The 25,378-nt window shown below is 49.1% G+C and overlaps 1 protein-coding gene across 2 annotated transcripts in view; it reads right to left on the bottom strand.

The window, feature by feature from the left end:
* Positions 1 to 25,378, bottom strand: part of SHANK3 (SH3 and multiple ankyrin repeat domains 3) — a 2,151,740-nt gene that overhangs the window by 352,491 nt on the left and 1,773,871 nt on the right. For both annotated transcript variants that reach the window (XM_085653773.1, XM_085653774.1), the window contains one exon: positions 10,885 to 10,967. In XM_085653773.1, coding sequence (XP_085509899.1) covers positions 10,885 to 10,967 — 83 coding nt within the window. The remainder of the gene's footprint in view (positions 1 to 10,884; positions 10,968 to 25,378) is intronic.

Raw genomic sequence — 25,378 nt, 5'->3', positions numbered from 1 at the left:
ATTTCTCAGTTAGGCATTGGACACAGGAACACACAGATATCCTTTGTTCTCTTCAAGCTGACATGATAGCTTCCAAACATTTACACACACGTGTAAACACCACAAATTTGATGATCTGTGTTATAGCGGGTCAGTCTGAGTACACTTATCTAACCTTCAGTGAAGGCAAAACAGTATCCATAGCATACAAATCATACTTGTACACAAACGCTGAAATGCGTTTTACTTCAACAGAAAAAAATCTGACAGCAGTACAGACTGCTGTAGTGAGAGAAAGAGCACTGGCTCAGGGGAAGCAAATAATTGTTGTAACTCCAGTACCGGCTTTAGAGGCTGTGACAAAAGCAAGAGTTCCAAATGCTAAATCTTTACATCCAAGATGGATACAATGGGCCAATTCTCTCACTGCAACAGATGTAGATTACAAATTTGAGTCTACACTTAAAACACAAGCATTTCTGCAATATGAAGAAGAATATCCTCTCCGGAATGAAATAATGCCTCTAGATCAGTTTGAATACATTATTTACACCGACGGACCAGTCAGCCGACCATAGGAAGTAAACAGCAATACAGCGCCACATGTGCGATTGTGACAGGTCATATGCAGGAAGGCAAGTTCCATCCTAGCATTACGAAGACACAGTATCTAGGAGACTGCACGGCACAGCTGGCATAATTAAAAGCCCTGTACTGGCACTAATAAATACAGATCGAGAATTCCCCACACTGATTGTGTGTAATTCTTATTATTTTGTCCAGTCATACAATGAGTATCTTCACAACTGGGGTCAAAATGGGTTTAAAGACTCAAGAGGTGGCACAATTAAGCATAAAATGCTATGGGAACAGGTAGCGGAGTTGAAAAACAAACTATCAAGAGCTCACATGATACACACGCTGATTCATCATCGTGAGGCGTTCACGTTGAAGGGAATTAATTGGCCGATGAAGCGGCAAAAGGGGGAGTACGTACTGCTGCTGTAGCTGCAATCACTCGTTCAAAAACAAGAATAGACGGATAGCTAATGGTTGCTGTCATTGCTTCATGCAAAAACAGCACAGTCTTACCGAAAGTACACCTACAAGTTAGATGCAAATAACATTCCGTATGCTCAAATTCCAGGAGGGGGGGATAGGGTAATACCAAACATGGATCGCAGATTAGGCTTAATTCTAGCTGTACACAAGGGTCTAGGTTCTGCACACGCAGGGATTACTGCAACAGTTTCTTTACTGAAACAACGCTATTGGTGGACAAGATTAACTAAACAGACAAAGAATTTTGTCCTAAATTGCGACATATGCCAGCAGATGAAGGGTTCCACCATAGCACATCTAGCGTAGACACCATTACTTATATCAGACAGACCACTCGCCTGTGTCTATTTGAACACTGCGGCCCCCTACAATCGGATGGAGCTTACAAGTACATCTTGGTGGTAGTGGATTCATGCTCTAGATCCCTATGGGTATGGCCTCAGTTCTCGGCTGATGCTCAAACTGTTATAAAAGATTTGCGAGTCTTTATAGGGACATACGCAGTTGGCACATTACATTCTGACCGCGGCCCTGTGTTGAGCTCTAGGGCTTACAAGGAAGCCATGGGAAGTTTGGGTGTTGCATAGCGGGACTCCTTTCAGTACCATCTCAAGGGAAATTTGGTTGTGGAGAGGTAAAACTTAAAGCAATCTTTAACAGCAAGAGTATTAGGTTCAGGTGGTAGTTGGGTCAATCACTTATACGGGGCCCAAAGAGCCCTTAACAATATGCCAAGAAGTACCCTAGGAGGTGTCACTCCTTACAAGGTGCTATTTGGAATGAGAATGTGGGTACCTGATCTCGATTGTGAAAGCACAGTGGCGGATGAAAAACCATTTGACATCAATATGGCTGTTTTACAGGATCTCAATGAATTCCGGGCACTACAAAGCAACGTGCAAGTAAAACGCACCACCACTGGGGAAGTCAAATCAGTCACGGCAAGACCTGCCTAGATCCCAAAAGTCGGGGATCTGGTCAGAGAAAAGATTGTGCACAAGAATTTGGGCCATCATACAGAGTGCCAGTCCCTGTCTTGGCTGTTGAGGAAACAAGAACAGTACTACTTATGCCACTTGCTGGCAAAAAAGAAAAGAGATTTGTCTCCATTGATCCGATCAAACCACACTATGTGGCTGATACTGAATAGTAGGCCTCATGGGCTCCGAAGTAGCTGACGCCCTCCACTCGCTACCATACAGGAAGTTCAGACAGAAAGACTCATAACATTTGAAGAGTCGCCAATACAAAGTAATGGAATTTACAACAATGAAATAGAACTCTTTCCTGTTCAAACAGAACATCAAAACATAAATGAAAGACAAATATAAATTCGGCCTAACACCGATGTCTACATCAATATGCCTCTACAAGAGACGTCTGCCAGTTCAACAAAACCTGCTCAGCTACCAAAGGTAGATCGAACTGCATCTGGCTACTTCATCGATTTTGATACCTTCTCTCTTGATCCCAGTGAAGCGGAGACAACGCCAGCTCCAGATTCCCGTAAGCCACAACTTCATGAGTTCTACACTTTTCTGAAAAAGACTTACCTGGTCTCACCATGGCTACAGCTCTGGATAATAACTGGAATACTGTTTTTTCTGTTCTGGATTGGCCTAGTGACTGTCTTTTGCTTACTCGTGAATGGAAACTATCTCCCAGAACGCTCTGCAGTATCACTTGGTCCTGAAACCTCATACATTTCTCATTGTGAACAAAGAGACCTGTCCTTCCTGAACATTCCAGCTGTTCCTATATCTGATGGTATAGTTTGGAACAGGGTTGATTATGATGTATTTGGTCCCATTGAACTTTTAAAAATACCACATGTATTTAAATTTTCTCTAAATTATATCATTACCTCCAGTACATTTTCTGAGGATTGGGATTTTGAAACTGTAAATAATATGCTGTTTTATTTAGAACAATCTGCTGCATTTTCAAGCATTGAAATGTTAGAAGACACATCAGACTATAACACTATGTACTGTTACCATCATTATGTTATTGTTATGTTATTTTCATTTATACAGCGCACAGATACTCGGAAGTGTCCCGGCGCTATAGACCGCTGGGGAACCCGTCCTGGCTATCCCTGTGAGATTGTCCCTTTCTGGGTATCTCCAAGGTGAAACCAGGCATCCCCTGCGTCTGTGGGGGGCCGTTGTAGAGATGAGGCAAGCTTAATGCCCAGAGTTGCCGAGTGTGATTCCTGGTTAGAGTAGGTACCGAGGCGAGAATTATCGAGTCCGTTTTGACCCTGGTCCACGACCCTGCCGCGTCGGGAATTGAACCCTGGTCCCTGGCCGATTCTCTGCTTACGGATCTGCCACCTCTAACCCGTGAGCCACACCTCTCCACTATGGTCATCACTTTTTACACAAATCAAGTATCCCACATAATGTTTTCACATACCACCAATGGGAACATTGCCCGACACCACCAAAAGGTAGTTCGAAAACGTTTGCACAGAAATTTTCACAGAAAAATATGTTAACTAACACCAAACAGATTTATTCTGCATCCTTTATTACCCAACTGTCTGAACAGGGTTTCGACTTATGGAGGGACACTATAGACATAGAATCAGTATGGGGTTCAAAGGAATGGTAGGTACAGGGAACAGAAGCACTATTTTGAGCTACTTTTCACCCCATACTTCCTTTAGACAAAACACACCGACTGCTCTTTATCAATGCACACGTCTCCAACATAAAACCCACCCATTGCTCCTTTTCACTGCACACGCCTCTAAGACAAACACCACCTGCTGCTCCTTTTCACCGCACATGTTCCTAAGACAAAACACACTCACTGCTCTTTTTCACCGCACATGCCCCGATGACAAAACCCACCCACTGCTCCATTTCACTGCACACATCTCTGAGATAAACCCATCCACTGCTCCTTTACACTGCACACATCTCCATGATAAACCCACCCACTGCTCCTTTTCATGCACACATCTCCTAGACAACTCACCCAGTGCTCCTTTTCACCCCATACGCCCCTTAGACAAAACACACCCACTGCTCCTTTTCAATGCACATGTCTCCAACATAAAACCCACCTACTGCTGCTTTTCACTGCAAACGTCCCTAAGACAAATCCCACCTACGCTGCTTTTCACCGTATATGCCCCTAAGACAAAACACACCCACTGCTCTTTTTCACCACACATGCCCCTAAGACAGAACCCACCCACTGCTCCTTTTCACTGCACACATCTCTGAGGTAAAACCCATCCACTGCTCCTTTTAAATGCACACATCTCCAAGATAAAACCCACCCACTGCTCCTTTTCACCACACATGACCCTAAGATAAAACCCACCCACTCCTACTTTTCACTGCACATGCCCCTAAGACAAAACACACCCACTGCTCCTTTTCACTGCACTCATCTCCGAGATAAAACCCATCCACCGTTCCTTTTCACTGCATACATCTCCAAGATTAAACCCGCCCACTGCTCCTTTTCACGGTACACATCTTTAAGCTAAAACCCACAAACTACTTCTTTTCAGTGCACACATCTCCAAGACAGAACCCACCCCCCTCCTTTTCAGTGCACACATATCCAAGCTGAAACCCAATCACTACTCCTTTTCACCACACACATTTCCGGGATAAAACCCGCCCCCCTCCTTTTCAGTGCACATATATCCAAAGCTGAAACTCACCCACTGCTCCTTTTCACCACACACATCTTCAGGATAAACCCCCTCCCTCCTTTTCAGTGCCCACATATCCAAGCTGAAACCCATCCACTGCTCCTTTTCACCACACACTGCTCCAAGTGAAGGCAAGCACTTCAGTTTTGCACTGAACACTGCTCCAACACAGCAGTCAATGACTATTCCTTCATACTGTTGCACACGGCTAACAGGAATGCCAACCATTGCTCCCTTCCACTGCTCACTGCTGCACGAGACAACCCGATCATTGCCCCTTCCAGCTGCACACTTCACCATGAAAGGCACTAATCACCACTCCTTGCATCTGCACACTCTGAAGAGACGGTAACCAACCACTGCTCCTTCCCATCGAACACGTCACTGTGAGAAGAGCCCTCAATCCTACTTTCCATTGCGCGAACAGTCAGCCACTACTGCTGCCTGTACACTATTCCGAGAGAACGCCCAATCATTGATCACCCACATATGCTTTGAAGAGATCGAGCAAAACAAAGGCAGAAATAAGGACAGTACATCAACATTCACACTCAAAACCCTCGAGGTGAGGTCGGGTAGCGAAGCACTGGTAATGTTACTAGCAAGGAAGTCTTGTCAGGGCACCTCAGGTCACTTCCGCCTCCTCTCTGTTCAGAGATTGGTGGATCTTGAATCTTCATGGTTCTTTAAGCGAGTTATTCACAGATGGTTAAAGAAACAGCCAACAGCTGAGAGCCACTGACAATACAACGTGAGGGTCTTTGTAACCAATCACACAGGGATCATACTATATAGCACATTATATCTACGCAGGACAATGGCAGCTCTGACATCTCGGTGCAGCCTCCTGCAGTGTAGGGACTGAGGAGCCACAGCGCAGCCAGGATGTGCACCTCCATGGCCCGAGCATCTCCGTGCAATCTCCTTCGGTGGAGACAGGGAGGAGTCACAGGCCAGCAGATGTGCACGTCTACGATGCCCTGGATCACTGCGCAGCCTCCTCCAATGAAGGCGGGTGCGCACCTCTACTGTCACTGGCACCTCTATGCAGCCGCCTCAAGTACAGCAAGAGAGGGCCCAGCATCCACGTGAAGCCTCTTCCAGTGCAGGCACTTACAAGTCACAGCCCAGCAGATGTGCGCTCCTCTTGGGTCTTCAGCAACTCTGCAGAGCCTCCAGTGCAGGCAGTGAGGAGCCACAACTCAGCAGATGTGCGCACCTCTAGCATATTCAGCATCCCTGCAGAGCCTCATCCAGTGCAGGCAGAGAGGAGCCACAACTCAGCAGATGTGCGCACCTCTAGCGTCTTCAGCATCCCTGCAGAGCCTCATCCAGTGCAGGCAGAGAGGAGCCCCAACCCAGCAGATGTGCGCACCTCTAGCGTCTTCAGCATCCCTGCAGAGCCTCCAGTGCAGGCAGTGAGGAGCCACAAGCCAGCAGATGTGTGCACCTCTAGCGTCTTCAGCATCCCTGCGCTGCCGCCTCCAGTGCAGGGAGTGAGGAGCCACAACTCAGCAGATGCGCACACCTCTAGGGTCTTCAGCATCCCTGCAGAGTCTCCAGCGCAGGCAGTGAGGAGCCAAAACCCAGTAGATGGTGCGCACCTCTAGGGTCTTCAGCATCCCTGTAGAGCCTCATCCAGTGCAGGCAGAAAGGAGCCACAACCCAGCAGATGTGCACATCTCTAGGGTCTTCAACATCCCTGCAAAGCCTCCAGTGCAGGCAGTGAGGAGCCACAACCCAGCAGATGTGCGCACCTCTAGGGCCTTTAGCATCCCTGCGCTGCCGCCTCCAGTGCAGGCAAAGGGGAGCAACAACCCAGCAGATGTGTGCCCCTCTAGGGCCTTCAGCAACCCTGCGCTGCCGCCTCCGGAGCAGGCAGTGAGGAGCCACAACCCAGCAACAACCCAGCAGATGGTGTGCCCCTCTAGGGTCTTCAGCATCCCTGCAGAGCCTCATCCAGTGCAGGCAGAGAGGAGCCACAACCCAGCAGATGTGTGCACCTCTAGGGTCTTCAGCATCCCTGCAGAGCCTCCAGTGCAGGCAGTGAGGAGCCACAACCCAGCAGATGTGCGCACCTCTAGGGCCTTCAGCATCCCTGCGCTGCCATCCCCAAGTCAAGGCAGTGAGGAGCAACAACCCAGCAGATTGTGCGCACATCTAGGGTCTTCAGCATCCCTGCAGAGCCTCATCCAGTGCAGGCAGAGAGGAGCCACAACCCAGCAGATGGTGCGCACCTCTAGGATCTTCAGCATCTCTGCGGATTTGCATATGGCCATGTCTGAACTGGGGTGGCAGAGTGGGCTAAAGAACGGTGATGGATCAAACCCAGATCTGTTGACTGGGTATGAGTGTTTGATTGGTTCTGATACTCCATCCATTACCATCCCCTTTTGTACCGCTTTGTTCGCCATAAGTTGGCAGGGTATGCTCAGACGTGAGTCCCTTGCTCACTTTGCCATTGGATTCAAGCAAGCCTGGCTGAAGACGGCTAAAATGCCAGAAACCGGTCCTAGGAAGCTTGTTTCCGGTCCAGGGAAGGCATGGCTTGGCAGTTCGGGCTGGACTGTTCCCATGAGGCACAGGGTCAGACTGATTTGCATATGGCCATGTCTGAACTGGGGTGGCAGAGTGGGCTAAAGAACGGTGATGGATCAAACCCAGATCTGTTGACTGGGTATGAGTGTTTGATTGGTTCTGATACTCCGTCCATCACCACCCCCTTTTGTACCACCTCTAGCGTCTTCAGCATCCCTGCAGAGCCTCATCCAGTGCAGGCAGAGAGGAGCCACAACCCAGCAGATGTGCGCACCTCTAGCGTCTTCAGCATCCCTGCAGAGCCTCCAGTGCAGGCAGTGCGTAGCCACAAGCCAGCAGATGTGTGCACCTCTAGCGTCTTCAGCATCCCTGCGCTGCCGCCTCCAGTGCAGGGAGTGAGGAGCCACAACTCAGAAGATGTGCGCACCTCTAGGGTCTTCAGCATCCCTGTAGAGCCTCATCCAGTGCAGGCAGAAAGGAGCCACAACCCAGCAGATGTGCACATCTCTAGGTTCTTCAGCATCCTTGCAGAGCCTCCAGTGCAGGCAGTGAGGAGCCACAACCCAGCAGATGTGCGCACCTCTAGCGTCTTCAGCATCCCTGCAGAGCCTCTAGTGCAGGCAGTGAGGAGCCACAACCCAGCAGATGTGCGCACCTCTAGGGCCTTCAGCATCCCTGCGCTGCCGCCTCCAGTGCAGGCAAAGGGGAGCAACAACCCAGCAGATGTGTGCCCCTCTAGGGCCTTCAGCATCCCTGCGCTGCCGCCTCCGGAGCAGGCAGTGAGGTGCCACAACCCAGCAACAACCCAGCAGATGGTGTGCCCCTCTAGGGTCTTCAGCATCCCTGCAGAGCCTCATCCAGTGCAGGCAGAGAGGAGCCACAACCCAGCAGATGTGTGCACCTCTAGGGTCTTCAGCATCCCTGCAGAGCCTCCAGTGCAGGCAGTGAGGAGCCACAACCCAGCAGATGTGCGCACCTTTAGCGTCTTCAGCATCTCTGCAGAGCCTCCAGTGCAGGCAGTGAGGAGCCACACCCCAGCAGATGTGCGCACCTCTAGGGCCTTCAGCATCCCTGCGCTGCCATCCCCAAGTCAAGGCAGTGAGGAGCAACAACCCAGCAGATTGTGCGCACCTCTAGGGTCTTCAGCATCCCTGCAGAGCCTCATCCAGTGCAGGCAGAGAGGAGCCACAACAAAGCAGTTGTGCGCACCTCTAGAGCCTTCAGCATCTCTGCGCTGCTGCACACAGTGTACTCAGTGAGGAGCCACAACCCAGCAGATGTCCGCACCTATAGGGCCTTCAGCATCAGTGCGGAGCCTCCAGTGCAGGCAGTGAGGAGCCACAACTTCGCAGATGTGCGCAACTTTAGAGGCTTCAGCATCTCTGCAGAGCCTACTCCAGAGCAGGCAGTGAGGAGCCACAGCCCACCAGATGTGCGCAATTCTAATGTCTTTAGCATCCCTGCACTGCCACCCCCAGTGCAGGCAGTGAGGAGCCACAGCCCACCAGATGTGCGCAATTCTAATGTCTTTAGCATCCCTGCACTGCCACCCCCAGTGCAGGCAGTGAGGAGACATAACCCTGCAGATGTGGGCATGTCTAGGGTTTTCAGCATCCCTGCGCTGCCATCCCCAAGTCAAGGCAGTGAGGAGCAACAACCCAGCAGATTGTGCGCACCTCTAGGGTCTTCAGCATCCCTGCAGAGCCTCATCCAGTGCAGGCAGAGAGGAGCCACAACAAAGCAGTTGTGCGCACCTCTAGAGCCTTCAGCATCTCTGCGCTGCTGCACACAGTGTACTCAGTGAGGAGCCACAACCCAGCAGATGTCCGCACCTATAGGGCCTTCAGCATCAGTGCGGAGCCTCCAGTGCAGGCAGTGAGGAGCCACAACTTCGCAGATGTGCGCAACTTTAGAGGCTTCAGCATCTCTGCAGAGCCTACTCCAGAGCAGGCAGTGAGGAGCCACAGCCCACCAGATGTGCGCAATTCTAATGTCTTTAGCATCCCTGCACTGCCACCCCCAGTGCAGGCAGTGAGGAGCCACAGCCCACCAGATGTGCGCAATTCTAATGTCTTTAGCATCCCTGCACTGCCACCCCCAGTGCAGGCAGTGAGGAGACATAACCCTGCAGATGTGGGCATGTCTAGGGTTTTCAGCATCGCTGCGCTGCCGCCCTCCAGCGCAGTGAGGAGCCACAACCCAGCAGATGTGCACACCTCTAGGGTCTTCAGCATCTCTGCTCTGTGCAGGCAGTGAGAGCCACTACCCAGAAGATATGTGCACCTCTAGGGTCTGTAGAATCTGTGCGCTGCTGCCTACAGTGCAGGCAGTGAGGATCCACAAGTTAGCAGATGTAGGCATGTCTCGGGTTTTCAGCATCGCTGCGCTGCTGCCCCCAGTGCAGGCAGTGAGGAGCCATAATTCAGCAGGTGTGCTCACCTCGAAGGTCTTCAGGATCTCTGCACTGCCTCCTCCTGTGCAGGCAGTAAGGTGCCACAACCCAGCAGATGTGCGCACCTCCAGGGCCTTCAGCATCTCTGCAGAGCCTCCAGTGCAGGCAGTGAGGTGCCACAAGTTAGCAGATGTAGGCATGTCTCGGGTTTTCAGCATCGCTGCGCTGCTGCCCCCAGTGCAGGCAGTGAGGAGACACAATCAGCAGATGTGCGCACATCTAGGGTCTTGACCATGTCTGCAGAACCTCCTCTAGTGCCGGCAGTGAGGAGTCATCAAACCAGCAGACGTGGGCACCCCTTGGATCTTCAGCATTCCCGGCGCTGCCGCCCCCAGTGCAGGCAGTGAGACAGAAGGGCGAAGAAGCCATTCTTTTAGGAACCAAGACGGTACTGGGAGCTCCGAATGAGGAGTCCAGATCAAGTAGCTTAGGTTACACTTCAGAAATAAAATCATTCACAGCAGGTGCAGTGTGGAACCCCGAGAGTGCTGACAACCGAAGGCACTGGCACCCCCCAAAGCGTGTGATGGTTGGTTGGAGAGAAGAGTGAGAGCAGAGGCTCGAAGAAGGCGGGACGCGGACAGTGTGAGGGCACGGGCCTTTGGGTCAGGGGCGCAGTGAAGCAGGGGGTCTGTACAGCGATGCATGGCAGAGGCACAGTGGGGCCAGAAGCCCTGCACCATGGCATAGGAGGCAGAGCCTCCGGGGGATATGAACACTCTGGGTAGGGGCGTAATGAGGCTGATGCAATCATAGGCGATGTATAGCGGGGTCGATAACTCTGGACCATAGCATATGGAGTAGGAAGCGTGGGACATGAGCACCATGGGGCAGAAGCAACGCGGGGGTATGGGCACAGCTATGTGGGGCACTATAAAGCATGCGTCCTCCCTGGCGGATATATGAGCAGTGTGGGGAATATGGACTACGCGAGTCGGTCCCTGCTGACGGGGAGAGCGGCACGGTATGGAGGATACATGGGGTCACCGTGGGACAGCAGCGCTGTGGCACAGCGTCGCAAAGGCAGGGACTTCAAAGTATGCCACGGGTTGTCTGTAGCTGATAGCCGTGCTTAAGAAAGGTAATAAGGGCACGACAGCTTAAGATGTCAAAGCAAAGCCCCCGCCACGTACCCCGAACTTAAAAGCTTCAAGAAAAAAGAAAACTCGGCCCTTACCTTTTGCCCCTCGCAACACAAACCCGAAGCCCTCATGCTCCCGCTTCTCCAGCACGGCCGTCTTCTCTTCAATAATATAATCACTGGGCGGGAGAGAGCAGAAGAGAATGGCAGGGTTAGATTTCAGCACCATGCCGCTGTGCACTGGGATGAACGGGGAGCTGTCCGCCCTGCGCCCGCCAACAGCACCATCACAGCCTGCCTCGCGGCCAGCAGCCCCATCCTCTCACAGCCTGCCCCGCTGCCAGCAGCCCCATCCTCTCACAGCCTGCCCCGCTGCCAGCAGCACACAACCACCATCCAAACCTTAAGCCGGTAGCAGGGGGCTCTTCCGTCCTGTCCCTGCCTCTTTCTCTTCCTGCTATTCGGGTTCTTTCTCTCCCCTGCCTCTTTCTCCTTTTTTCTCTCCCTGTGCCTCTTTCCTTCTCGTCTTTCAGTCCTACCTGTCTGCCCCTTTCAGCCTCACTCCTCCCTGCATCCCCCTCTGCCTCTTTTCTCCCTGCCTCCTCCTCTCCCTTCCTCGCTCTCAGCCTCCATCTCCCTTTCCTCTCTGCCATATTCGGGCAGCGTTCGAGTCTGAAAGCGCGGTCCCTCAAAGTTACACCTGCAGAAAAAGACCCCGTATCTGCCCAAATCCCGCATTCCTCTGCCCTCTTTTCTGTTGCCCCCACCTCCAAGTCAGGCGGCCGGAGCCCGGGTATGTCAGCATGGAGCCGAGGCGCGGGGGGCACATGTGGGGACCGAGCCGAGCTCGGCAGCCATTCCTGGGGCTCTGGGGGGGAGAGGGGAGGGCGCGCACCGGAGGGGAGCGGGCTCTTTCATAAGTTTCCTGTTAGAGATAATGGTATAGTTTAATCTTCAGCGAAAAAATACCCCTCCCCGTTGCTAAGTAACATTCTGTCATTAAAAAATGTGTGTGTGGGGAGGGGGCTCGTTGTCCTACATGAACACGAACACAGCTGCTCTGCCCCTAATGGCAGATCCAAGAAGAGGCATGCGGGAGAGAGGCTGGGAATGTGAGAGCAGAGAGGCGCCGTCCGAGGCAGCATCCTGTGCGAGGGAAAATGTCTGCACATTTTAGGAGGCGGGAGGCAGAGAGGGAGCAACACTCTGCTAACTGGAGCCGAGATGCAGCCTTGTAAATCCCTCCCAGCAGAGGCGCATGCCTGACATCAGAGGAGAGGTGAAAGGCACAGACGCACAGCTGTGTACAGACACAGAGGAGATATACAGACACCACGCACAGAGTATTCATACAGATGTGCAGCAGCGCAAACTCAGGGCTTTCACACAATAAAACACAGTCGGTACAGCAACACGTTAAGCACACAGCCACATAACCGTACACGAACGATCATAGCCACGTAGAATGCACACAGCTGAACAGCAACACAGTCACTGACTGTACAGCCAAGTGTGCACAGACAGACAGCTGTGCATCAAACGCATTGAAGATGTGCAGCAACACAGCCCCGGGTTACTTAGACACACACATGGCAGCAAAACAGCCAAAGAGTACACGGAAACACAGCTACATAACAACCCAAAGGTAAGTTACAACTCAGCTGCAGAGAATAAACCAGGCAACTGTACACCAATACAGCCGTAAAGTATGCACAGACATTACGCTTTGCACAAGTACAGCCGTAAAGTATGCAAACAGACACATTGCTAGACCACCACAGACACACACACTATATACATACATATATATATATATATATATATATATATATATATATATATATGGCGCAACTAGACCTGAACTTCGGGGGGGAGGGGTGAGGGGGGGGAGGAGCTAAGACTCCCAGCCAGCCCTGCCAGGGCGGGCCCTAGCACTGGTCGTGCACGGCGCAACCGTCTTTTTGGGCGCCCCTCCCCCATTTCCTCCTCCATGAATTGCCTCATTACCACTCACCAACAATGCACCTCATCTGTCTATAGCAAACATTTCATTTTGTTATAGGGCTACTCGTAGTTTACTGACGCTCAGTTCTATGATGTGCATGGTACACGTTCTTTGTAGCAGGCACATTAACCCTCTGCACTGTGTGGGTGACAGGAGTAACCATGTGAGTGCCCGGTGAGTGATGCAACAGAGTGAGAGTAGGGTGAGAGGAGTGACTGCAGGGTGAGTGAGGTGACCATATGAATATGGGTGCAAATGTAAGTGCAGAGTAGGACAAATGAATGTATGGGGGCTTGTTTGAGTTAGACTGCAGAGTGAGCAGTGAGGGGGAACGGTGAGTAAAGTGTCACATAAAAGCAGGGTGAGTAGTCTGCTCGTGTGACTGCATGGAGAGGTACAGGGTGAAAAGCGCAAGTGCATTGTGAGTGCAGAGTGATCACTGTGAGTGCAGAGTGAGCGGTGTGCTCATGTGACCGCAAGGTAAGTGGAGGGAGAGCGGTGTAAGTTCATGACAAGTCACTGAGTGCAGGGTGAATGGTGTGAGTGCATGGTGATCAGTGTGAGTGCATGGTGATCAGTATGAGTGCATTGTGATCGCTGTGAGTGCAGGGTGAGTGTGAAAGTGAAGGGCAAGAATGGTGAGTTAGTTGTCTGAATGCAGGGTGCATTCCCAGACACTTGAAGTAACTCAGCATGTTATTGAGGGCTGGCATAGGGTTTCAGAAATAAGCTAAACTATTGCTATTATGGCATTATTCAGGGTCAGGGCTGGACTGACCATAGCGGGCACAGAGCATTTTCTCAGTGGGCCGGAAGGGTGAGGGCCGGTTTTGGACTGGTGGTGGCCATTTTTGGTACAAGGGGCCGGTTTTCCTCCCGGTACCAAATGCTGCTTCAGTGTTTTCCATGCACACCCCTCACCCCCGCACATGTTCAGCATATACTCTCCGCCATGCAGGCTGTTCTCTGACAGTATACACACACACACAAAGTGTTGAACACAGATTCTGAAGACGCACAGACAGCATTATTCACATACAAACTGCATTCCATCTAAGACAGCAATAGCATATAAACACGTAGTCGCTACTCATGTGCAGCACATAGACATAACTGCCCACTTACCATATGCACAACGACGTGGTGTACAAACACATAAACACAGTACGTATGCCTATGACACACACAAACATGGCCTACACACTAACAAATAAGTGCACACAGGCTCTTCCCAACACAGTGCAATCTGGGAATAGGTCAAGGTGCACCCTCTGAGGAGAGGAACTCTACTTGAGGCTGGTTGTCTCCCTGTACTTTGAAATATAAGCTGGGATTCCCTTCTGGCCTTGTTGAACATCTTCTTCATATTGACATAAACCGATACATAGATATAGACATGGACATGGATTGGTACAATCTCAGCAAATCTCCCTGACTGCATGTTCTTTGTTAGAGAGAGGACAATTTGTCGGTTATGTGGGCCCTTTATGGTGACCCCTCCATGCCAATATGAGATGTTGTATCTGCCAGCATGGGGTGCTACCAGTGGTTCAGTGAAAAGGACTCATGTCTTCAGTCACCAGCTGGTGAAACCAAACTGCATGATCTGTATAGGTGAATTCCAGTCACAGAAACAAATCCAGGAGTGAGGAGAATCTCTTCAATTTTCTATCAACCAACATATCTGGGAAGCAAATAATTGCTAGACAATGTCTCTTCCCAGTATTGATGTGACTAGGTAAGTATTCCTATTAGCTAAACTAGTGATCCATTCCCTTCCTAGAACTATGCTAAATGGACTAGTCCATGTCAATGGTTGGTTTCCCCAGACTCCTATGACCAAGTAAATAAACCATCATTTTTCACCCTGAGAGACTTCTCCATTGATCTGCACACAGTATCACAATGAAACCCTCCTTGCTGTGTTTGCTCTCCCCCTGTTATTTGTGTGATTCAATCTTTCTTATTTTATATACATATTCTATTTTGGGTACTTATAAGTATTGAGTATTCTAAGCCAATGGTAGGCTGGATAGGGTCATTGGGTCACAAGTACACCTGGGCCAAACAAGGCTGGAGTGTATAAAATAATCTTCCCATGTCTTGCGAAGTGGTTGGAGAGGATTATGTTGGACCATTACCTTTCAAAACACATCCTACATTACAAAGGATGGGAGATTTATATGCCCTCCCTTCTTGGCCTTATCAAAGGGCCGTAGAGCAGTTACAGAAACCCCTAGAGCTCTACACTTGTGCACAAGTCATATGGGAGGGGACATTAGTATGAAATATATACCACAAGAACCACCCAGGCTTAAATATTGGCTGGGAAGGTTGCACCACATATGTAAAAATCAATAGATTTGGGATACCCTTAAATCGTTTGACCGCTTTGACCAATCTGCACTAAATTTGGCATGCTGAAAGGGTGAAAGCTGTTGGCTATTTCCTGAACTTTGGTTCAGATTGGTCAGATGGGGGGAAGGGGCGTGGGTAAAGTTACAAAGGGTATGTGTTGGAACCGGCAGTGTCTGTTTGGCTGAAGGAATGCCGTCAAGGGCAGGTGATTACACTCGCTGTATAACCCATGCTCACCCTTGGGTAGCTTGGAACTGAGCAGTCAGGCTTACTACAGAGGCAATGAGTAAAACAAATGCACAGCAGCCACTCGCATTAAATGCACTGGGCAGTGTATCACAAAAGAGACTTCCCACAGGATGTATGTAAAAACGTTTAGATTGAACACACATTCAATCATTACAACATGACCGTTATATACTTTTATGCAAAAAATACCTTTGGAAATATTAATAGCAGAACTAGGCTCACTCGTATTGTTATGATCTTACTAGTATGCACACTGTGGACAATTCCTAATCTACCCGGCACCCCCAATTGAGAGGGATCACGCTTAGGCGGTGCATGATGTCAAAATAATGTACATACAAGACAAAATAGAATACTTTTTTGCACCACCTTGTGCCGAGGCCATGTGCAGGAAAAACCCAGTGTCAAAAGGTATTGTGCTTTTGGCACCAATCAATGAATAAGATGGCACTGCCGGCCAGTGTCGTGAATCACAGGTGGCCCGTACACAATCACTCCCACTCACACGCACTCACTCCGCACCAGTAAGTGGGACAACAGGTATCAGTCAGTCTGTACGGCGCACTCTTACACACCCATATGCACTTAGCACCCTAATATGGTGCCACTGGCACCCAGCTGTTAAATGGTTCACCCTCTGCAGACTCCATGTTCCAAGCCACCCTCTACCCTCTAGTTCACCCTAATTGTCCTATACCATCGGATGGAAAATAATCAGCCCACCTCCCGGACACCGGCCCGTGGCTGCAGTCACATTTATTCTGAGTCCTTGGGAAGGAGGTAGAAATATGTAACAGTTTTGATTCGGAGGCAGACGTAAACAAAGGAGAGGTTAGCAGCCACTTGGAAAGTTCACCCACAGGTCTCAAAATACAAAGGAGTCAAACAGTCTCTTGAACAACTTCTGAACTGTCTCTGAAGCATTTCTTCAACCAAGTCAATCTTTCTCACTACTACCTGGCACCAAGATGTCTTCGGGCGGGGCCAGGTGTGGAGAGGGCAGTTGGTCTGAAGCGATGAGGGTCAACGAGGGAACAACCAATAAATGAAGAGTAACACGGGGGAGCCTCTGGATAGGATGAGGCACCTCGATGATCTGGGTCGTGCCTGGGTGATCCAGGCACAGCGTCTGGTGTGCATAGGTATGAGTTGCACCAGGCACTTTCAGATTTCAAACACAATGAGTTGTGAATTCTGCACCTCCCTGAAAAAAAGGTACAATGACCGGTGTATGTCGAGTTGGATTGCCCCAAACAATTCCAGTCACACACACACTGCAAAGAGTTGCAGTTCTGTCCCTCCCTGGAAATGAGGCACAATGTCCGGTGCACGATGATACAGGTTGCACCAGACCAGTCTGGTCACACACAGACAGGAGCAAGTTCAGCAGAGCCACATGAGGTAGAATGAGGCACTACTCCGGGTAAACCCCCACCTCGCACTCTGTGAATCGGACACCGCATGCAATGAGCATGCAGTCGGCGTGTCGCATGAGAGAAATGCGGCATGAGCGAGGAAACGAGCCATGCAGGGTCCCACAACCCATAAATCTGGAACCGTGCTCTTTAGATGCAGGTATGATTTCTGGGCTTCGCACTGAAAAATTCGGTCTCCAGACACAAGTCTTAGGTCCACGCTACTAGTTTGGATTTAGTAGCCGAGGTGGGCACTGCTCTCCAGATGTCTCAGGTAGATGGTGTAGGTCCCACGGGGGAGATATTTGATATCCCTGAGATCTGAGAGAGAACAAGGGGCCAGCAGTCAGGCCCTTGGAGAGCAGACTTCAGTGCGTCACACTTCAGCAGGTCCTCGGTCCAGGCCAGTTTCTATCCGTACAGTTATCCTCCATGTGCACAATAGAGTCGTCTGACAACAAAGTCCTCTGACAGTATGCACTACGCAATCTGGGTTCTCCGGTCCCACATCCCCACAAGCCAATCTCCTTGATGAAGGATGGCACCCGTAGTTATACTGTTGTCTGTCTTTGAAGTTGGGTGGTTTAGGAGGTTTTCCCTCTGAACCAGAGATGTCTCCCCTAAATTGTAGGCCTGTTTGCCATGGGGCGTTGGAATGCAGATCCATGATTCTGTCCCTAGAGGCTAGGTGTCACAACCTCTATCTTCAATGTATCCCATTCGGCCCTCAAATAGCAGAGGTCTGCAATTCTTTTGGGATGCCCATGTTTTATGGCTGTCAATTGGGTAATGGACAGATGTGCCAATGGTATCCACTGGAGCAAGACACCATGTTCCCAGAGACACTTGGACCATATAAATGTCCATATTCTAATTGGGTGGTAACAGGTGAGGTGAAGGTTAAAAACTAATGGATTAGGCTGATTCTTTTACGATATTGGGGAAGGTGGATGAGGAGGTCAGGCCGCCGGCTGTGGTGTCATCGAGGTATTTAGAACCATTTCATATAAAAGGGAAACCCAAAATAAGAGAGGGCTTATAGTCACCATGGGGTTGTAGTTTGATTGTTTTACAGCGGGTTTTTGAAAACAGGAGGTTGGGTATGAGATAATAGTTTATTTGTTTGTTTTAGGATGTTGAATATGAGAGGGAACGTAGAGTTGGAAACAGAAGGGAGGGGATTTCACGCTGGTTGAATAGTTGGGTTAATAATTTAGGAAATCATGGTATGCTGGGCTGAGTGGAAGGGAGTAGATTCAGGCACAAGGTGAGCGCTACATGATTGTTTTAGCGAAGGTTAGTAGGATACAACTGGCTGAATTGTCTTTTATTTTTGTAGAAACCCCTGATGAAGAGCCTGGGAGGCTCGAAATGCATTGGGAACATAATACGATGAGCCTACTTTGTGTTTCACCTCTTTTTAATTACGTTGCTGTGAAAAAGCCTCAATGGGCACTCAGTAAACTTTGGAAGATACTAAAATAAAGTTGGAAGGTGAAAGGATGCCGTCTCAGCAGTGTTTTGATGAAATTCGAAAAGTGTTAAAAAATTATGACTATTTTGGTAGTCTAATGATTACATTTGATTACATAGGAGGAAATGGACATAGGAAGGGAAGTTTTCCCACTTTCGCAGTGCGGCAGGTGGGGTACGCATAAGCGCCCCAGGATATATTGATTATATTGGCTGTGCTTTGGGACGGTACACAGCAGCTGCTACGCACGCATCAATGGACAACATAAAATTTGAAAAACAAGTACATAAGGGAAGGAGTGCATTCTCGAATAATAATTTTCTTGCATATTCTAAAAGTGACATTTCTAAGCAAGTTCTTTACCAATGGAAAGAGTTCGGCACTGCAAATCCATTGATATAATACATCATGAGGCTGCTCCACTGTAATCAACCATTGCAGTGCGCAGTATTGTCACCCACTTCCCAAAATTAACATATGGGTAGAGCAGGCTTCATAGGTAGTGAAAACACACATAGGTATCCCTCACTACCTGGGTGCATGAGCGCCTTTTTTCACCCAGATCTGCGATGGCAGAAGGGACACATAGTTCTCAGCACCAGTGGTGCTAGTGCACCCGCCAGAGTCTGCACAGCAGACCGTACATGGGTTTCACTAATATGTGAGTCTGTGTGCATGCACTAGCCTGTATTGGCAGGCAGCACACCATAGGTGCTGGTGCGCACTCATAGCAGCCTAGAATGGCAAGCTGCTCATCAGTTTACTCCCGATTGATGCCAGTGCACACCCACCGGTCTGCAGTGACAGACGGCCCATGTTTCAGAACAGTGAATCCGTGCCACTTCCAAACATGGATGGGAAGGTCGTGGCACTTTCATGCAGCAAGGACAGGCCGGGCACATGGCTTAACCAGGCCCTAGCACCTTTGGTGCCAGTGCGCACACACCACCCTGCTCTGCCCAGCTGGACATTGTTGGACCCCCTCATATGAGCGATTGGGCACTCCCGGCCAGCGACATCGGACCGGGCCCCTTGCTGCTAGCACCATGGATGTAACCGCACAACACAGCCCTGTACCGGCAGGTCTGTCCCATAGGTTAGAACACCAGGGATGCAGGTATACGCTCATCGCCCCGCGATGGCTGGCCGGGCACCTAGCCAACGTGCTATAAGTACCTGGGCGAATCCTCCAGCCTGCCACGGAAGGCTGGACATGTATCCGAAACAGCATCAGGACCACTGTGCACACCCCGAACTCGTTGGCAGACCAGCTCATTTTCTGGAACAGCACTTCAGCATGGCTTCCTAAGCTAAGTAGAAAAGCTCACACACTACCCCACGGCCTTGACAGTGGGTATGTGCACAAGGCCCTAGGGCCATTGCAGAGATTCAGCAATTCCCCAGGGAGAGCCGGAATCCAAATCAGGGCTTCCCTGGGGGGTGGCACCCTCAGCATATGGGACGACCCTCTCAGGTTTCGCTGAGGCGTAAGTGATACCAACGTTGGCAGGGGTGCAGTGGCGCCTCACAGGCCTGCCATGGCAGACCCGATATAGAGTTGTCGGCAATCTGGTAGGTGGCACACTTAGTGCTACCTCCCTCTACTAGCCAGTTCGATACCCGCCCCGGGTATGTGGTGTACCTGTCTACAGGGCACACAGAGATACAGCACCAGAACCCCATTGATCTGCACAATCAGCCCGAGGTGGGCTTACGCACCTTCCCTCAGCCCTACAGGTGGATGGTGCCCAGTAAGGTTATGCAGAGAGAGTCAGCAAAGACTAGATGGAAAAAGCAAAACTTTTGGGGTAATTTCCCCTAAGGAGGCCATGTCCAACAGTATGAAAATGGAATTCCATGTGGAGTGTGGTTTCAACCGTAACTACAAATGTGTGAGTTATGGTTATTTCTGCAAACCATAGCTTCCACACCTGACATACAAACAATACCTTGCACACCACATGAAATGCTTATGCCCTAACCCTTGATGTAAAAAGATAACTTCAGAATTTTCATAAATGATCTCGCTGCTGACATCATCATAAATGATCTTGCTGCTGATGCTACAATTAATAAGACTATGAATACCATTAACATGAGAAAGGATACATTTTGATTTCTTTGGGTGTGTGCTGTCATTTAAAGATGTGCTGTGACTTATTTATTGTTATGAATATTGCAAGGTCATGGCCAATGCATTTGTGCAAGTTATTGCTGCATGACAGGTGTTCAAGCTATGGTTTGTGAAGCTAACAATAACTGTGGAATTTCAGAGGGTTTATTTTTTTATTTTGTATTCATTACTGCACCTTAACTATGTTTTTCTTAAGTAAATTTAAGATGTCAAGACCAAAGCTAACCATAACTTCACATTAAGAGGCCCATTAGGATGTAGGGCGGATCGCCTCCGCCTGCATGGCGGAGGCGATCCGCCTTACATCCTTCCCCGCGCGCCACCCATTTACCCCCGCCATATTAGTATGGCGGGGTGTACCGCGGCGGACGGGAAGACCGTCCGCCGCTTTTCCGCCCTGTCGACAAGTCAACCGGGCGGAAAAGGGTTTAATATGGTGGCCGTGTCTGCTAGACACCGCCAACCATATTAGCATGGGTGCGGAAACATGCCTTTCCGTGGCGGCATTGCTGCCATGGAAAGGCATGCGGAATTCTCTTCCGGGGGCCCGTTGCGGGCCCCCAGGGTATTGGAGGGTTGGGGGTGCACAGGGGGGGGTACCTATGGTACCCCCCTGCATTGTCATGGACATGGTGGCAGGCACCTCGCGGTGCCTGTCACCTTGTGCATAACAATGCACGCAGTGCATTCCCAGCATTGTGGCGGACGGTGCTGAGTACCGCCCGCCACAATGCTGGGAATGAGGATGCCACCCCCATGGTGGCGGTGGCATCCTAATCGCCGGTGCGGGACCGCCGCACCACTGGCGGCCGGTCCCAGCACCGCTAGGGCCCGCCATGCTAATGGGCCTCTAAATGTTTTTCCACAGTGGGTTTCGGTTTAAAAAAAAAAAGATACACTACATATATAAAAGCAACCAACTCCACTCTGTATGGCCATCAGCTGAGAACAGCAGGGCACATCCTGCACCCAAACGATTGTGGGCAGCCAACACTTGTTACTCACAGCCTTTGGCCATGCACAGCGGGGATTTGTCTCGGGGCTGGCCATTGCACAACCCTGCCCTGTACGTGAACCTTGGCCCTGCTCAGTGGGGATTAGGCACTGCTCACAGTTGTTGGTCTTTCGCAGAGACAACACAATTATTATTCTTTTTCTTCAGTATTTGCACCTCTTGATCTTAGATTCTCCTCCATATGTATATGCAGGACCAAGGAGGGTCCAGATTCTGCAAATCTGGCACAGGATACACAAATCCCAGGAAAACTTTTTTTTAAATAAATTAATCTTAATGCCGGTGGTTCTTAGAAGTGAGGTCAGAGTATGCTCATCCTGCCCTGCTATGCCATTTTTTATTTGTCCAACACAGTGATCAGTACTATGCATTGGGTAATGGTGGTCGCAACAGATTGGTTTCTTTTGCAGGCACCCAGTCAGTGCATGCAGATTTGTGGCTTTACGTCCAGATCAACACACCCAATACGGATGGTGGGACAAAAAGCTCATTCGTCCAGTGTATTCATCACAAATTAATGGTCAAAATGTCTCTAAAATGTAACCCTTTAAAGCCCACCTATACCCTTTTCTAATTATAATTTCTCAACAAACTACTGAATGAATTAGGAAGCTGTGAAAAAGAAAATAACTTGTATCCCCAAAACTCCCTGGCATTGACATGGGAAGGTTAAATACACCACAGCCTTAGCAGGAGGCCAGGGCATAATATATAAAGCTCCTCGGCTTTGCCTGGAGGCCAGAGAGGGATCCACTGTCTTATTCTCCATAGCACAGACTTGTCAACGGACTTGGGAGTAATAATCGTCTCTGGTCTTGTTCTATGGTCAGGGAGTCTTGTCTCAGCCTCCATCCATTCCCACCTTCTTACCCATCCTAGCATTCTCCAGTGGCTAGGGTGAGGTATGACTAACCCCTAGTTTAATCCATCTGGCCTTGCTAAAGGGCTAGGGAGCAGTCTCTCGCCCTCTATAGGTCAACATATAGACTTCCCATACCTTTGCCTAAGGGCTAAGCTGGGTGCCACACTTCCACCTGCTCCTTTATCCCTGCCATATCATAGGGCTGGTGTGGCAAATGTGTCTTTCCAATGTAATCTCCCTAGATCTTTTCACCTTTTCATGGACTTCTTTTTACTTGCCCTATTGCATTGAGTATTGTGAAATTGTCCTTCAGTATTACTGTGCATGCACTTTACTCCTGAAAAAGATGCGGACCTTTGTGACATCTGATTAGCTCACTAGGCTGGGACACTAAATGCACCAATCTGCAGTAACACATGGCAGGAAAAAGTACTCTGTCATGTAGAAAACCAACTTCTATACTTCTATACATTAGATAAGTCATTCTTATGTGTGTCCTATAAGCCCACAGAGGTTGCTGCATAATGTACACAAGTGTGACATACTAATTAAAAGAGGTATGCCCTCATAGTGACAAGTTGGAAGTTGTCAAACGGTTTGTCACTTTGTTGGAAAGGTTCCATTTTGCCCTGCGATGGCCTACCTAGGAAAGCCTATTTTCAGAATTCAGCAATGGTAAAAGTAGATTATTGGTATTTGTAGAGGAAAAGTGTATTTTCTCCTGCCTTAAAACCAAACAGATCTACGCCAGTTCTTCTGGTTGTCTTGTCTCTAATGTCTGTAATTATCATTCTAGTGATGTTTTGGCCTGCTAGAGATCGCTACAGCCTCTTCTAAATCGATCAAGGCAGTTATAGTACAAACACTAACTACTTAGAAGGAAAGCACCATCTGGGAGGAGCAGGAACACAAGGTATTACAAAGGACATCAACTGCAACCTTCCCTTTCACATGAAAATCCCAAATGGGGATCTAAGTGATGGAAATCTTTTTATCCAGTGAGGCCCTTCAGATGTTTGTTTCTGCCTTTAGCAGGGGAGGAACCTGTTCCCAGATCAGGGAGAGGGACTGTTCCCTCATTTTCCTAGGAGTGGGTCTGTAAGAGGACTAAGAGATCCTGAGTGGAGCGTGACTTGTGCCATTAGAATGAGGAACTTTTTGGAAGGTTTGCAGTAAGGTAAAAAACGGAAGTGCTGGAAAAAGGGATTGAGTTTTGGTTTGGGCCTAGGGAATTCTTCAATTCCTGACTCGCGTACAGGATAATAATAGTACCTCACCAACAACTTCTCAGAACATTGCCGGACTGGACGAAAACACCCAAATGAAGACAAATCTTGACTGACCTGCTGTGGAAGTATGTCGAGGGACACATGCTCTCTACTAGCCCTCAGGGCACAGCACTGTGCTCCAAGGGTTAACTAGATGGCCTCCTCTTGACTTTTAATGGGGGCACAAATACTGAAGAAGAGCTGCATCCTGCGAGGAAGATCCAGCTGTCTAGTTGTGAGTGGATGGGCTGCACCCTGTGGAGCCAATGCCTAGAGAAAGAACCTGGTGAATCGCCCGCTACTTGTGCCACAACTACCAGGGGTTAAGCAGGATTTTTAATTGAACCGTGTTGTAACCTAACCAGATTGTGCTTATTGAGCTGGTAGAGGAGCCCTATCTCAAATTCATGACCTAATTTCTGACAGCTGGGTAGACCAACACTGTGGCGTTTGACAGCTTCTCCACTATGAGCAAAGCAATTAGGGTCGAGACATTGGGGTAGCCGTAAGTTGTGCCTGTCCTACATCTTCCATGTGCTTTTGCAGGCAAAGGAGGATTGTGGCACCTGTGATTTTCCAGGTCTTTTTTCTCCTGAGACAGCATGCCACCCTGAAACCCCTCTGCACCCTTGTAAGACAGCGCTTGTTGGAAGAGGAGGACTAGGACACCAGTCAGCTAATGTTCGTTGTCAATTACGATATCGAGCATGTGACATCTTACTGGGTTCTCAGTCTCCTGCATAAACATGTAGGAGAGGAATAACCAGGGCGGTTGCCCCAGTGTCCCATTACCAAATTTCAAACAAGTGACTGGGGCAGCTGTCAGCTGCTATAAAGGTGTAATGCTGCCTGGGGGCATCCCCTCCTGGGACTGCCTTTGGTTTATTTCCTCCTGGGCCTGTTAAGGCTCACTGGTGCCTGGGAAAATTGAGTGTAATGTATTGCCTTAAACTATTGCGGGCACTGTATGTAGATTTCAACCAAACTAACAATACAAATTCAAAGAAAACAAATTCAGATTATAGTTCAGCTAAGGATGATGGGGCTACAATAGTGGTCACAAATCAAAACCTAAAAAAATGGAGAAATCACTAGATAATGTAATAATTTAATATTATCTCCTAGCACTGGCAGCATATGCTAATAAGAAAGTGTGTAAATGTGTTAATGACTATGCAAGACATGCATTAATTCAGTGACTAGGTACAAAGAGTGAGAGATTAAATGAATTTGTACTTGTGCGTTTTACCTTTCCTCTGTAAATATTGTTATTTGGTTACTGGACATAAGTGATAGGTTAGGTTGTATACTGATCCAGTACTAATCTACATTTATGTACCTAGTCTATGATTGTAGGATGGTCAATGCATCTTGGTGTTCCACTTCTTTTGCACTTCAACCTGTGATTCAATGCAAATGTGATCAATAACTTCATCCATATTTTGCTTCCACTCACTACAGCATTACAGCATGGGGCAGTGGGCGAGGCCTCTTCTGCCATTGGCTCACCTGCACCGTGAGTGAAGGGCATTTTCCCCTATCACACGTGCACATCGGCCTAAAAAGAAATACTTTTCCAATGCTTCTTGCTTCCGTTCTCGAACCTTTCCATTTTTATTCAAACCCAATATTACATTTTCTTTGCACCATTAGAACAATAGTTTATTGCATAAATGGGAAACCGACTTGGGACCTCTGTGGCAAAGACTGCGCCCGCACCTTGTCTGTGTTGATGAAGTTTAGGTTTAAGTTGATACAGTTGAAGTATTTTCATACAGAGTACTGTAACCTCGAGAGGCAATGGGAAATG

The sequence above is a fragment of the Triturus cristatus genome, chromosome 4_1, assembly GCF_964204655.1.
Source record: "Triturus cristatus chromosome 4_1, aTriCri1.1, whole genome shotgun sequence".
NCBI lineage: Eukaryota > Metazoa > Chordata > Amphibia > Caudata > Salamandridae > Triturus > Triturus cristatus.
This window is presented reverse-complemented; position numbering and strand designations above follow the sequence as displayed.